General features: G+C 39.0%; 1 protein-coding gene across 1 annotated transcript in view; it reads right to left on the reverse strand.

Moving 5' to 3' along the window:
* Positions 1–6,841: 6,841 nt before the first annotated feature.
* Positions 6,842–16,329, reverse strand: part of MOXD1 (monooxygenase, DBH-like 1) — a gene marked incomplete at its 5' end in the record, with an annotated part of 37,540 nt that continues 28,052 nt past the window's right edge. Inside the window, 4 exons of the mRNA XM_010081965.1 lie at positions 6,842–7,129; positions 9,768–9,936; positions 13,455–13,597; positions 15,363–15,422. Coding sequence (XP_010080267.1) covers positions 6,968–7,129; positions 9,768–9,936; positions 13,455–13,597; positions 15,363–15,422 — 534 coding nt within the window. The remainder of the gene's footprint in view (positions 7,130–9,767; positions 9,937–13,454; positions 13,598–15,362; positions 15,423–16,329) is intronic.

Consider the following 16,329-nt stretch of genomic DNA (forward strand, 5'->3'; position numbering starts at 1 on the left):
GAAAGAGTCAGCAGCTTGGATTTTGCCAGGTGTCCTTTCAAGAGATTAGAAATTTCCACTGAAAACATGTTGTTATCTCTCTTAAAAATCACTGCAAATAGGGTGGTTAAGTCATGATTAAATAATGACAGCATGCTAAGGAAATGGTTGCTCAGGCCTATAAAACTAAAATGCAGAGTAATTTTTTTTTGCTTTGCCACTATTTCATAAGGGAGTTCTAAACCACCTGTAATGAGGCTTCCTGGTGGTTAGTTAGTAAGAGAATCACATTCAGCTCCCAGATGGTTTCTTGCTCCTTAGGGTGGAAGAAGATGGAAGCATTTACAAGGTGATATAGATGTAACTCATGGGAGGGATACAAAGGAAAGGAGAGAACAGCCGCAGAAAAGGCAATTTACTTTGCCAGTGACTTTCTGAGTCTTCAGGAATATTATACAATCTGTTTGTGTTTTACAATAAGTGTTTTCTGTCTCTCAGAGCTCTCCTCAACACCACAGCATTAGCTGTCATTGGCAGTTAAATTTCAGTTTGCTGTCCTAGATCAGATGTGATGTCCTGGATTCACTGTTAGGTGAGTCTTTGGCATACAGAGTAGCAACGGCAAAAAGGCATTTGCTTAAAGTAAATATTCTGTTAGTATGATCTTGTACAAAGTATTCCTTCACATGAAATGCTGTCAGGGGATAGTTGTCCCTGCAGGAGGAGCTGTGTTCTGCACTGTCATCTGCTGCTATGAAGAGCAATTAGAGACCTCAGCTGGCTTGAAGCTACTTAGAGGGAATAACACTTGGTGTAATTTAAGGAGGTCTGGCATATCCCAGGTAAAATCAACAGTATGTAGGGATGCATGGCAACTAGGGAAAAAGGGCAGCCTTTTGTACAGTAGGTACTAGAAAAGAACCCAATCCACATATTCTTTTAGCATCTGATGCTTAAATTACAAGAAAAAGGTATCAATTGAAAGAAGAATATATCCCACTGCGTATTCTGTATCTTTTCAATGATTAAGAGGTTGTGATATTTCAAGATAGATGGTCAACCCTCTCCCAAAAAGCATACTCTGCAAGCTAAGAACTGCTGCAATATATATATATATGTATTAAGGTAGTTATCTATATGCTGCCTATGACATAATAAAAGTTGATTCCTGCAGGATGATCTGAACATGATCTTAACAATTAAAACCATAATAGAAAGAGTTTAATTCAAATAATATTAAATAAAAATAGTTTAATCCTTAATAAGTCCGGGAGATGAAAGATTTGCCTGTCCTAGCTAACACAAGCCATGCTCTGTCCATCCTGGACTCTTTCAATGAAGGGAGCAAGCAGAGAATTGCGCAATGATTTCATTCTGACCAAGTGGCAGTAAGGCAGTTGCTACAATCAGAGCCTGTAATATTATCGGTTGCGTGGTCCCAGCATACCACCCTTCCTCTTTCCAAAGTCATTTATTTACCATTTTAGGTTTTGTTTGCATTTATTAAAAAGGAGGGCATTTAATTCAAAAGACCTCCTTAAAAATCTTAACAGTAGAGTTTAAACTTCAGTAATTCTAAAAAGACTCTCCAACAAGTATTTAACCAGCTACCTCTATACCTTTCATCAGCCTTCCTAATCGTACATGGTGGTTATATGTTATAATGAAGATTTTTGCTTCTAAGGCAGGTATTTACAGGCTACTGAACATTTTCCCAGCATATCAGACCAATTATCCTCTTTTGCACTGTTAAAAAGTCCCACTTTCTTTATACCCCTACATTCAGCATCCACGCATATTTAAAATCCATGTAGTATATGTACAATCCAACTATGCAGTTTCTTCATTTCAGAATTCTCATCACATATTAAAATACAGTTTTTCCCAATTTTCTGAGTGTATTTTAAAAATAAGGAAACATATCTCACCTACTGCTTGTCAGTTTCCCTGAGACGCAAGGCAATTTGCAGGGCAGCCATGAAAAAGTCAGTGGCCAGTCAGTTCCAGCCCTCCTCACCAAAGGAAAGATCTGCAGAACCCCTGAACGTCCCCATGCACAGTCCCCTTGGAAGTCACTGTTGAAATAATAAACAGCAGGTCACAATCAGTGCTACAAAGACTGGAAAGGCAGAACATGTCGCAAACAAATGTTGCTGGAGACAATGGTTCGCTTACCACAGTTTTCTGGGAAAAGCTTCCTGTTCATAAGGAAAGTGGCCTTCCATGAGCTTCCATTACCTCATATAGGTAATACTCATATTATCTTACTTTGAAGAAGACCAGGATGGAAGAGAGAAACACAAATTTAGCAGCAAAACACATTCATACTTGTAAAAAAATTGCAGTGTAACTGTACCTGTTGAAAATGCTTTTCAACATGGAAGTCTGTGGATACAATGCAAACCAAGTGGGTAATAGGAAGAGCCACATCTGATTATGTAGGATCGTTCAAGTGGTGATAGGTGTGATTCTTGTTCAGTGGTTTGGAAGAGCTTGTACTGAATTTTAGCATGGCGTCTTTTGGGCAGGGTGTACTAACTCATCTAAAATGGCCAGCTCTCAGAAGCAGACTATAAGTCACGGTTTTAGATATCTTAAATCATCTTATGTTCACCTGATATCTTACAGTTTACAAACTAAAGTTACCATAAAACTGAAAATTGAGTCTGGGAAAATATTCTACTTTGCTGGTTTTGATGTGCAAACATAAATTATGTTCATACTTTTATCCTAGGTGAGCGCACTAAGCACCAGGTTTCAGGTTTTGGTAGCTGGGGGTGGACACCTGCACCACAAAGAGTTTTCAGGGGCTGAAGAAGAGACACCTCATGTTTGCCCCCACCCCTTTTTTCAGCCTGTGCCAGGCTTGGTGCACCCACAGGACACTGGTGTCTGGGGAGCCAATGGTCCCAAGTGTACCCGTGGCCCAGGGACACCTCCGTGGGGATGGAGGAAGCAGCCCAGAAGAGCTCTCTTTGTCACAGCTGTTGTTTTCTTCGTCCGGCTTTCCCCTCTGCTAAAAGGTTCAGGATAAGTTTGCTATATGTCTCTCTCGTGCAAGACAGGGATGTATCAAAAATCAGAAATCAGAGGCAGAGAGAGGAAGGAGTGGAAATTCTTAAACATTCCAGAAGTAATAATTGGTCTAAAAATAGTCGCTTTCTGCATGAAGGGAGGAAAGAGGAGAATGAGGCCAGTGTTTCTGCTAGGTTCTATTTATTAAATTTGTGCCTTTTCAGCATTTGGGATAATATGGCTATACAGTCCCTCTTTTTAACAAGCCAGTCCAGTTACCAAGCCAGACCTCCCCAGTGAGACGGCTTAAGTCCAGCACAGTTGCACTCCCTTGGGGGCTGCGGCTCTGCTTCTCACCCTTGTGTCAGTCCACGCTTACACCCAGCCTAGACGTCACTGCAATGCTGGCACAGATGGGCTAAGATAGGGTCGTACAATGTGCCTCGTGGATGGGATATGACACCCTCCCCTACAGGGGCATATTGAAGAGCCACATAAACTCCAATGCCACCTTCTCAGTTTTCCTGCGTCCTGGTATTACAGCAAACAGTCAAAATCCCAAATGGTTTTTGATTCAGATAACATGAATATTTGAGGAGAGCCATATGTTCATTAAATGGAAGCTTCATAATGAATAAATAACAAAACCAAAAGGGATTAAGTTGTATTAATAGCATACTGATAGACAGTCTACAGGCAGCTGGACAATGTGGGGAATCTGATTTAAGGAGAATGGGATTTTCAGCTGCTATTCCAGAATACAACTCCTTACCACACTAAAAGTTACATATTTAGCTTCTCGTTAGAAACTCACAATTCTTCATACAGAAAAGCTTTGAATAGCTAAATTGTTAAAAGAAGGTACTATGTTTAGTCATTTTGTGCTTATCATCTAGTCATTTTGTGCTCATCATCTCTAACTCATTGATCTTCCAGTGTATACTCAATATCCTCTCCTCTACCATGGCTTGCTTGAAAACACTATTTACTGTATATACTTTTAACTATCATGAAAGCTTTGGGTCACTACACAATGCAAGATTATATGCTCTAGCATAGAACAATATTGAAAGAAAACCACAGAAAACTGTGCCTGAGAGCTTTTTCATGCTCAATATGACTAGGTTTTCTCAACCTGTTTTTTCTTCAGTGGCATGGAGCTAGCATGTGGCATTTCTCACCTTTGTCCTTGCTTTGAATTTTTGACAATTTCAGACTTTCACCTTTTGCTTATTTTCTTATTTTAACTTTCTTTCATAATGTAATGTGAACATTGTTTTTGATCCTCTTAGGAGGAAGTATCCCAGAACTCTATCACCAATCTCTCCTTTTATTTATCCATGAAGCACAATTTTCCTTTCTATTCCACTAGAAGTCATAAAAGAGTCACAGGTTAAACAAAAATGAACTTTTAGTGTATATGGCAGGTCTTCCTGATATACTGGCAGTTATCTCTCACAGACATCCTTTCTGAGCCAGCTTTGCTTTACATCATCTCGTGGCCTACTGTATGGCAATAACACCCATCTGTTCACATGTTCTTAGGATGGGTGCCTGTGTAAAGGAAATCCCCATAGATAAGAAACTGCAGCAAATCAGAGAACAGCCAAGTGAATGGAAACTAACCCTAGATCTGCTTTATCTTCGTCGCAAACAAAGTCAACATAGGACTGATGCCAGTAGCCCACATCTATTAGCAAATGAGAGACTGCACTGCATGTCAAAGGGCTCCCCTGTCCAACACAAATGCTCTTTTCTCATTTCGTTCCCTGTTATTTTTCCCTTCGCTCTGTGACAAAAAGCTGTTCATGCCCACTTTACAGATGTATTTAACTGTAAGACAGGCCAAGGCTCCTGCTGACTGCTTTTACAATAAGGTGCACCCTGGACTCTGTGATATCTTCGCTGGAGGATGCCCTAGCTTTTCACATTCAGAACAGATTTGTACAAACAATTCACCATGACTGTTATTTGTTTTTCATTTTTCAACCAGTTCTATTCAGGAACAAGAAACAGAAAAGCATAGTTGTTCTGCTGGCAGGAAGGGGACACCTAAATAGTTACGTGTCTTTATTGAAATTTCAGGGTTTTGACCCAAAAAAATCCATATGCTGTTTGGCATACAACTTTTCCTTACCTTATGCAGCACCAGTGAGACGGATGGCAGAACATATCACTGTCCAGTTGTATTTAGAGCAAGCCGGTGCCCAACAACAGTGAAGAAATTCGCCAGGATCTGGTGGGAGTTTCTCTAACCTCAAGTGCAGACTGCAGCACCAGGAAGATTTAGCAGACCCTGTGAACTTCTCTCTTCACAGCTCATTTTAAACAACTTTTATGCATAAATTTTGTAATGAGCTTGTTACAGCTCCTAGAAAATTAATATATACATGATTAATTTTCTCATGTCTACTGGAGGCATTAGCTGCTTCTGTGTTGATTATCACACACATTGTCATTTTGGCTACCCGCAAAGGAGCCTTACCAGCTTTGTGATGCTTTCCTTCTCACCAAATACAGAGAAGGCAGTTCCCAAATCTTCTTATTTTCCTTCTTATGTGATATTTCTTTGCATTAGAACAGTCTGCCCTTGCCAAGAGGTGTAACTGCAGACAGGTCTCAGTCATTAATAGTCAATGAAAAAAAAAGTTCATAAAATCAGTTTGTCTCAGCTCGTCAGGTTCTTGATCTGCTCTGGACTCAGTGCACTGCACAAGAGCACTCAATGACATAACATGTACATAACAGAGTCCATATGTAACTAAGTCCACGGAGATTAGCTGTAGTGCAGGTGTTGCAGTGGTCAGGGAAGCACTCCCAGCATCCAAACCAATGTATTTTTATAGACACACTCCAGTAAAGTTTATGCAGCACTGTGGAAAGATTATAGTTTACTGTAACTGCAGTGTGGCTATGAAAATAAAGGATTTTTTGGATATTTGAAGTCTTTTTCTACTGTGTTGCGTTATTTCATTGAGGATCAATAAATTAGGTATCTTTTGGGAATCTTCTCTTCCCAACACCATCTGAGTAAAAAATCTGCAGATTTCCAAATAAATAAACAAATAAATTAAAAAATTTCCACATGAAACACAGAAATACCGTCTTAATCAACAGTTTGGCCTGTCATGATGCTCAGCATGTGCTAGCAATAACTCCTGGCAGGCTCATACTTTGATTCCCTGTGTGTGCCAGAGCCTGACTGTGCAATAGATCTTTATTGCTACTGCTATCCAGATCAAATCTAGCAAAGGCATGCCTACCCCTCACCAAAGCTTTACTCACTGTACAAATACCTTAAGACAAAAGAAACATACTGGATTGCCAGGGATTGGGGAAGAGATAAAGAACAGAAAAGGGGGAAAGAAATCCCTGCCAACTTGAAGGAGTTGTACAGCAATCACTACAAGGAGATTTGGGGCTCATCCCTCTCACACCCAGAGTGCTGGCTTCTCTTAAGGTGGAGAGATGGTTTGCAGTGTGTTGCTCCCAGAAATATCCTTCCTGAATGAATCCTTCATGTAGCTGTATGGCACATGTCAATCAGACATGCCCAAATACATGTTTGCAAGACCTGTCCATACAGCAATAATTCCATAACCTGCAGATGCCAAGAACCAAGACAAAATAATACAGCAGACACCAGGTTGAATGTGTTTAACTAAGTTGCTTTTAGTTTATTAATTTTTCCCCACATACATAGTTTGTTTTGAAAACACCATGTGAAAGAGCCAGGGCAAAGTGTAACAAAATGGTATAGGAAAAGATTTCAATATGCAGTGTGCCAGTGTACCTACTGTGTTTTATACATACTTTACACCGAAAACCAAAAAATCCACAGTTTTCAGAGGAAGTGCACATTTTATTTTGAACTGGCAAATTTAGTTTATTAATATGTAAAAAAAAATAATTAGCAACAGTGCAAACACATCAAAACTTGTATGGCATACAGAACACAAATGAATAAAAATTATTATACAAAGGGACCGATGTTTCCTATGGTGCTGACTGTGACATATACAACAAACAAAGTGAGGAATATACTGCAACGTAAACAGGGAGATGTGCTGCATATTACTGGTTCTGTCTTGTATGGTCTCTCTATTTCAGGGGGTAAGGCTGTCATGCCTTGGATCTGCAATTAAAACAATAAAAAGTTATCAGAGCTTTGTCACATAAGTTTAGAAATCTTTTGCTCTCTAACTAGTTGGCAGCTTGCATGAGAATCTGTTAGTTTTTTCACTGGGATTGTAACTTACTGTGGAGACATCAAGCTCAGTAAAAATATTAATAAATTGCATGACAAATGATCAGCCAGTGTGCACATCCATTGTTGTCAGCTCAGGAACAGCTGTACGCATTGGCATCTTCTTCAGTAAAGCAAGGTTAGGCTTTTCTTGGTTGATTTGTATGACCTTATTTTGCTTTGAGGGATTGTTCGTCTGGTTCGGGTTTTGTTTTCATCTTTGTGGCAGATAAAAATAGAACTTTCCAGTGTTACAGTGCCATAGGAATATTGGATGCTATTTTAATGCATTCATTTGTACATACAAGGCTTACCCTTGCATGTACAAGGCACTTAATTGTGCACACATTTATTTCACAGAATCACAGAGTGGTTGAGGTTGGAAGGGACCTCTGCAAGTCACCTGATTCAATGTCCCTGCTCAAGCAGGGCCACTTACAATAGTGTCATATTTCTACATATCGAGCATTCCCTTATAGCTCAGTCCAATTTTTATGGAGTTAGACCTAACTACCTGCCTGTCCTGGCTTTGACATAAAATTGGAGAGATTTGGGTACACTGCTTGGCTCTGCTTTTCCTAAGTGTACTCCCTACATGTTAAAGAAAAGAAGCTCTGCAAAAAGTGAGCCCCTGGGCACAAACATCTCTGCAAGTTTGAATGTCCACCTGCACGGCATGTGCTTACTTCGGGTTTTTTCCATATTGCAATTATCCTTCACTGCAGAAAAAAAAACCAAAAAACCCCTCTATATTTACTTAATCTTAACAAACACAACACAAATCTGACACTGATCAAGAGACCATCCCTACAGAAGGATAAAGTTATTTTCAACTCACTTCCTCTTCTTGATTTTGATGAGGATGGTTAATTTAACGTAATATTATTAATAAGGGAAGAGAAAGGGAAGAGTTCTAATCTTAGCTTTGATGAATATGCCTTGGTCATTTGAAATAGGAAACTATGATTAAAAGGAAGAACTAAGCACTCCCACTTCCAGTGAGCTCACTCTTTGACTACATTCTTTAAGTCATTAAGTATTGTCCCTTTATCCTGCAAGATAAAGGGGAATGGCATTTTCCAGAAAGCACACCATTTTAAAAAAAGAAGCCTGTCCTCTCCTGATAAAATTTCTATGTGCTTTTCATCTTCTTAACTTGTCGTCTGACAAATAATCAGAGAAAGAGTGGCTATGCAGCTGCTACTGGCCAGCAGTTGCAAGGTCAGGAAGTTTAACCAAAACTAGTGAATAGTCACACGTACTGCCAATAACTTCTTTGCACAGGAGGTCCACAGTGGGACAAATATTAGAAAAAAAACAGAACCTCTTTGATTACTTATATCACACAGTATTTCATTGACATCCCATGGGCCAAACCGTCTGATTGATGTTGGAAAGACCTGAGAACGGTGCTGCAGGAAGGGCAATTTCTCCACCACCCGAAAGCACTCTGTGACACACTGCAAGGTGGCGTGGGCTTTTTTCTGGGGTGAGGAGAATGGGACAAAGGTCCTTTTCTAGAGAATGTTTCATTGGTAATATCTCATATCAGGTCTGTTAGGCTGGCCTAAAATCATGGTAGGAAATAAACCAGTACAATGAGACAGAAGAGCTTCTGAGCAGAAGAGCTCATAAAAGTAAGGAGGAGTCTTGAATTTAGACTCTGTCAAGGAGTTCAAGGAGCAATACATATTTTTCAGCATCTCCTGGAATAATACTACATGGACTAGTAGTTCTTTTCGAACACACATCAACACTGAAGATGATAGCTCTTCCCAGCAGTCCTGTTAAAATACTGGTAGACATTTAGAATAAATAAAAACTTCCTGCGGAATTATTTTTTATCTTACAGTTTTTTTCATCAAGAGAATTGGGAAAGAAAAACTACAGAGGATAAAACTCTTCCAAAGGTGCACAAAGGAAACAGACAATCTAAACATAGTTTTTTTGGTCCAATACTATGGACATCCCTAAGACACAAGACCAACAAAAAAGAAGAGATATTGGAAGGATGAGTACCCATACAACTTTATATGCCTGAGTTAAGAAGTTAGATTCTTGAGGCTTCCTTATGCAGTCAATAAGCTTCCCCCTATAGAGTGACTCAGAGAAGAAACCTGATTTAGGGATTTTGAATCATCCACTGCAAGACCCTAACACAAGTCCCTGACAATGAAAGCAGCCAAGGGAAAACAGCTTTCTAACATTCTAACAGCTTTCTAATCTGGACACATATGGTTACTCTCTGATCAGTTCCAGATAGACTGGAAGACTCTATGCTCCTATTACTGATCCCAAGTGCTGATCAAAGCTCCAACTTTTCTATTCATTTTAAATACTTCTAGAACTCGAGTTAGGTGAAAGCATTGATAAAACATTCCCATCATTTGTTGTTGTATGTAAATGCACTATAGCTATGTAAAGAGTCTGAAAACATATAACCAGGTACTTATTCATATGCAATGAAAAACAGTAAGTGACATTTGTTTCATGGCACTGTTGCCTCCTTTTCAACATTTAGACTTACCGACCATTCTGCATTATCTGTTTTTGAACATCTCACGTTCACTGGTAGTTTAAGCACAAGTTCATTATAGGAGACACCTTCAGATCTGGACCATTTGAATTTGTTCATTGCATCCATAAAAGACAGGTTTCTATATTGCTTAGGACTCTTGATAATAAAAGGCCAAGTCCTAAAGAAAATAAATAGATTTTAAAAAATAGATAAACACCATCAAGTTGGAACTAAAAAGGAAAAGCTTTTGGAAATCAGCTCAGAAAAGCAAATGTACTATTAGCATGTATATTAAACATAACTCACACCACTTTCAACTAAGTAAGTTCTCTGACACTGAAAACTGATGCAGTTTCATTGATTTTAACAGACCTACAAAAGTTTGTCAGCAGTGTAGGACTTGCTGCCAGATGCTTTTAGAAATGAAAGACTTAAAGTTAAGAAAAAGATTACATTGCTGTTGTCTGTTCTATGAACTGAATACACAAGTAATACAAAACAGATTTTCTGTTGTAACTTCTCAAAAATAATCAAAACAACAAAAAAGCCACACCTTTTACTAGTCTGGGCAGACAGTGTTGTAAAGAAAAGTTTGCCATTAGAAAGCTGCTTCCAAATGGCTCTGCCAAGCTCTGGTCATAACTAAGATAATAGGTCAAAACTCAGCCTAGCATAGGCATTGCTCTGACACGCAGTGGTTGGCAGCAATGCCAAAAGATCAAATGAGAATAACTGGTGTGGTAGGCATTGCCTTTTGGCGTGTCCCTACATGCTGGCTGCAAGGGGACTTTTGGCCAGGGGTGGGATAGAGATCTGTTGTGCTGCTGTGAGAGATCTGCCTATTTGCCCACATGTGGGAATCCTCCCTGTGAACAAGTGGGGCCAATCCCATTCCAACTAGCCAAAGATGTGGAAAGGGAAGGAATAAGATTTCTTGCCTTTCATTTAGTAAAGAAAGTTCAAAAATAATCGCGAAGAAAATTTTTTTAAAAGTATCTAAATAAAACCTTTTCCATTGTTCTTGCTTTCTCCTTGTTTGAATCTACTAGGATGAATGGAAACAAAATCGTGGATGGGTCAAGTTTTTAAAAACAGAAAGTCCAATACAGCTAGTGGAAGAATTAAAGTGGCTAAAACTTTATCTAAGTAACCTAATAAATACTTTGGGCATGAGTTATCTTTTAAAAGCATTTTAGACATATCCATGTTATTTTGCAGTAGGCTGTCTCCCACTTGCTGCCTGTACCAAAGTTCTGCTCTACTCAATATCTAGGCATGAAGGATACCTATTTCACACTATTGTGACCCAATCACTTTCATCTCAGCTCCTCATGATTTATACCACTGTCTGTGCCACCAGACTGAGGAAAAAAAGAGTTTTAAAGTAAGCCACAGTGCCTTGATCCTGCTTGCAGTTTGCCTTCATGTGTAAGTCAAGAGAGACTTTACAGGAGTCAGTGAAGCAATTCCAGTGTAAAATGGACACAAGAGAGATGAGTATCAGGTCACATATCCTTAGGGCTGACAGAGCTTAATGAAACAAGAATTGTGGATTAGGTCATAAATACTAGAGGCATTAATAATCCCTTCTTCTAATTACTATTCCATTTGCGGCAGACAGTCTGCATACTTACTCTATTCAAAACAGCTTTATTTCCCCAGGCCAAATGTGCATTTTTTCCTTAAGTACAGTTATCATGAATGAACACTCAAGAGAGCATATATTTGTTAGAGCATTTTCTTTCTAAGCTCAGAAAGACTATTTTAGCTAGGACTAATTTAGGAACTGTGTTCTCCTTGTACTAAAAAGCATTGTAAATAGTGTGAAAAATTAAGTAGGCATTGATTGCATTGTGACTTTCTTCAAACTCTTTAGTCTTGGATAAAAATTTCAGAGCTAACACCAGTAAGCCTGTACATCAGATTACTTTGCAATAATAGTTTTATATGGTTTTATTAAGATAGACTGCATAAGGAAAGACAACTTTTAAAATTCAATGTGATGACACACTATTAGTCTACCCATTTTTTTTTAAATCTTACTATTACTTTAGTGCAACTAACTTTATAAATGTAATTCACCTTTCACCACTAATAATGCATTCTACTTTTTATTGTTTGATTATTTTCCTGCATTTCATTCATTTGGGAACTTTACTTTTTAGCTTATTCTTACTCTGTTAACAGTCACTTCCACTACTCATCTGCTATTGAAATGCTTTAATTCTGAGCACTGTAAAGAACATTTAAAAACTGAAATACACTACTTACTGATTTTTATATATGCACACATATTTATCCTGTCTATAGTAGGCTTCCTCGCATCTCCTACCAAAATTCAAAATTTATGGTAGATTCTGGAAATCACTCTTGCTCATAGTGAGCTATATCATCATGCAGGTCATCCCACTGACATCAAAGGGTAGAAAATCCAGACCAACAACACACTAGGAAGTGTTTGTTCTTGCCAAGGACTGTCATGATGAAGGCCAGCAAGTTCTGCTGATTTACCGGAGAAACTATAACACCTTGTTTAACCTTTGTCACTGCACTGCATCCTCTGCAAATTCACCATCCTGCAATTTGCTCCAGCAGCAAGATGACAGCTGAACTAAATGGACCTTCATGGCAATGGCATGCCTAAACGGCAACAGCTCCCTCACCTTCACAGACAGGATACTGAATATTTGTGGAGTACCGAAGTAGACAGATCTTACAACAAAATTATATTACCCCTTTTGAGCCGAGCAGTGTGCCAGTACTCGGATTCTTTTGTGTCATTTTTGTTAGGAAGAAAAACTGATAATGAGCTAGGGGGAGTTTCTTTCTGACACAGCCCTGTTTGCTTCTCAAAAATGTGCAGTGTCCTGCTTCCCTGACCAGTAGGAGTCCAAGACTCAGGAGACAGTGTCTTTGCACAGAATTGCAAACCCTTGCAGTCAAAAGTTCACTTTAAAAATGTTTTTCTTCCTCTTGGAAAGGTTCCTGCTGCTGGTTCCATGTTCTTCTCTCTGCTTACCTTGCATATTATCCTCTGACTTGTTATTCTTCTAAAGCCTCCATTCTTTCTTCTCTCTCCATCATAGTGCTAATCAACCATTTTAGATTTCACTATGAACAATTTAATATTCTCTCACTGCTTCCATTTCCTTTCTAACTTGCAACTTCTCCTCCTTTTGTGCAGTCTTGTCAGTGTCACCGAGACCGCACTGAGCTCTAGATGTGAGCAACAGTTCTAAGATTGATCCTCCTCTTGTTTGCACTGATCAACCTCAGTAGAACTACTGACAGCAAATCTGCCCAGGATGATTCAATGGTCATGCTCCCAAACTCTTATTTTTTCAAAATTATCTATATATATATATGAAATGCTGAAATGTTTTGATAAATTGACAGATTTGAAACATTGATATGACTTTGACACATAGTCTTTTTACAGATGGCTGTGGTGAAAAATATTTCTGTGAGAAATTGTATTTCTTTAACAGAAGAAACTGCTTTTTGGTTAAAAAAAGATGCAAAATAATTTGCCAGGAGAAATAAATAGCAGCACAGTGTATTAACCAAAAAGAAGTGGCATCTGTGACCCTGCAACATGTTGCACTACCAGAAAGAAATAAAGGTTGTATAAAATGACCCTGTAATCCCACAGACAGAAATAGAGGTGCTTCAAATATTCATGAACATTTTACTTGCCTGACTGGTCTATAGATTTCTTTAACACCAATGAACTGGAGTTGTTCCATTATATCTGGAATACTCGCGCATCGGGTGAGGTTGATTCTTGGGTAATAGAGTAGATACGACAGGCACATCTCATTCCTGGTGCTCAGACCACCCTGAAAATGGGATTTTTCTTTTAATCAAGATGGTATTGGAATTCCGCAGACAAAACACTGAAGAGTGTTTATATGCTAATGAATGTGTATCAGAAGGCCCAATTCAACAGGTTTACCTTCCACATTAGGTTATCAAAGAAGAAGTTATTACATAATTAATTACAAAATACACTGCCATCTCAAGCAGAGCTTAAAAGATCTCAGAAAGAACAACTAGCAATAAAATAAGACTCCTTCTATGCTGAAGAGGACTATCTGAGAAGTTCAGATTTATTTTTGGCTATCTCCAAGTTATTTACATCTACCATGTTTCAGAAAGAGGATTTCAATGTGAAACAGATGTAGAAAAAAACCTGGTAGGATAATTAGTCAGTTTGTTAAGAAATTAAATAAGCTTTGCCTAGCAAAATGGAGGCCAGGATAGAATGCGTATCTACATGGACTCTCCTTTTAAGTACATGCAAATAAAGGGTAAGAAAGAAAAGAGTTATTTAAGTTAACAGATAATGTTGACTAAGAACAAATGAGCACTAAATATAAAATAATTATTCAGAGTAAGATTTTTAGCTAGCAGAAGAAACAGGCTCTGAAGCAGTCTTCCACTGAGAGCCATGAGGCAAACAACTAATTTAAAATCAATATCTCAGTAAATATGGGCAAGATTATGAGCTGCACATTCCCAAAGCCCATGTGGGAACAGTTCCACAAATGTTACAGAACCACAGGAATAGGAATGGAGAAGACAAAACACATGAACCAAGGGCCAAGAGCTAGTGTGGTCACCACACAGGAAAACAGGACAAAAACTCAAAATCCTTTGTTCTCATTCTTGCTTTTCTTTATATAGTTACTGCATGTGTCTACATGCAAGCCGTGATTCAGGGAGAGGTATCCCTGTGCTCTCTGGATACCAGAACCAAGTCCTCCTTTCTGAACAGAAACCCCTCAGGTCTCACCTCCCAGAGGTCTGCATCCAGCCCCTCCTGAGGAAGCATGATCAGCCCCTGGTGAAGGCGGGGTGCCGGCACCTACACCCCTCCCATAAGCATAGTGGGTCTGGCATCACCCTCTGGTTTTGCAGGCAGCTGGCACAGTTCAGCTCATGTCCCAACAACCAGATTTGCTTCGCCTCCAAAACCAAGCGGCCATGTCCCAATGGATGGTTGCTGGCCTCTGCTGACCTAAAAAGATGTGTTGGGGCTCCTCTTGCACAGCCCTGGAGGCAGCAGCTGCCCAAAGGGTACCCATTGCTGGAAAACCCACCACACAAGTAAGGTAATGCTCACTGCGCCCAGCTTCCTCCTCCCAGCCCAAAGGACCTGCCTTCTGCCTGGATTTTACATTAGGCACAGAAGCAAGTGGTCCCATCTTGGTCATGGCATAAGTAAAAATTGATATGTAAGAACTGGCAATTACAACTTTGGGGGAAAATGCTTAACAAGTTCATAAAAATAATTCATTAGAATATGCCAAATTTGCGTGTTAGTACATGTTGTTGGAGAAATTACTCATACTAGCAAAGTCTGATTTTTTAAAGATCTTTTATGAGCTGGCTTGCCGATTTTTATAAACTAGTCATTTGAATGCCTTGTGCAAAAGATCAAACTTTAAAACCTAAGAATCTGTGAAAGGAAAGACAATACATAATTACATGCACACAGGCATTAGCAGGTAACTTCATACTCTTTAATAGCATTTTATGAAAAATATTTTAGTCCCCAATATTATCTGTGTACTTATTTTGTTCCATTAAAACTTTTCTTACCCATGTCATACGATTTCGGTCCACAGTACTGTAGTGACACTCTGTGATTAAATTATCCCCCTGAAACACAAGATTTAGGAAGTTCACAGCTCTGAATTTTATCAACACCAGCTTCAGGTAACCACAGATGCCAGCAAATACTTAAGAAATAAAGATCAGAGCAGTGGATACAAGTTTTTGAAAGAGCAAAGGATTAGGTAATTGGTGTATGCTTAAGCCTTAGCACTTAGCATTCATATTATCCCAGATCCTCAGGGATTCCCCATGGATTTAAAAGGAGTTTTATTAAGAGTCTGGTCTGTTTTGTGGTTTTGGAGGGGGTTTTTGTGGGTTTTTTGTTATTTTTTTTGTTTGGTTTTGGGGTTTTTTGGGGTGTTTTTTGTTTGTTTGTTTGTTTGTTTGTTTTTTAATAGCAGTGGAGGTCCCCAGTTATAATTTTATTTTCAGAAAAATTATATATGTAGATGATGTATACATGATTTTTTGCTCCAAAACTCGTCCAGTGCTACTTTGGATAGCTTTCCTCAGGCTAACCTATCCAACGTCAATAAAAATACTTGCCAAATGAGAAAAAGAAGGTTTTACACATCACAATAAGAACTATTTATCTGCCAAGCCTTGGAGTAGAGGAGCGGCAGGCAAAGACTTAACTACATTGACAGATATGTATGGGAAAGCCTGAATACTTACCTTCTCAAGTACACACAATTAGCTTCTTGCTGTCTTGACAAACTGATCTACAGTTTGGTAGTAACTTTATTCCCAGTACCTAATCATCATGTTCCCTTACCACCCATTGGTGGTAATTGGTTGAGAATTCCTCCTTTCCTGCAGGCTGTTTCATTGCCAGATCCAGGATAGTGCTAACTGTACTCCAGGCTGCTGGAAGAAGCTGTGTCAGCCTGGTGTCAGCCGAATGGAGACGGAGCTTTCTCCAGCAGCGTGAACTGACACAGCTTTGCTGCTC

Source organism: Pterocles gutturalis, unplaced genomic scaffold (assembly GCF_000699245.1).
Source record: "Pterocles gutturalis isolate BGI_N339 unplaced genomic scaffold, ASM69924v1 scaffold7939, whole genome shotgun sequence".
Classification (NCBI taxonomy): domain Eukaryota; kingdom Metazoa; phylum Chordata; class Aves; order Pterocliformes; family Pteroclidae; genus Pterocles; species Pterocles gutturalis.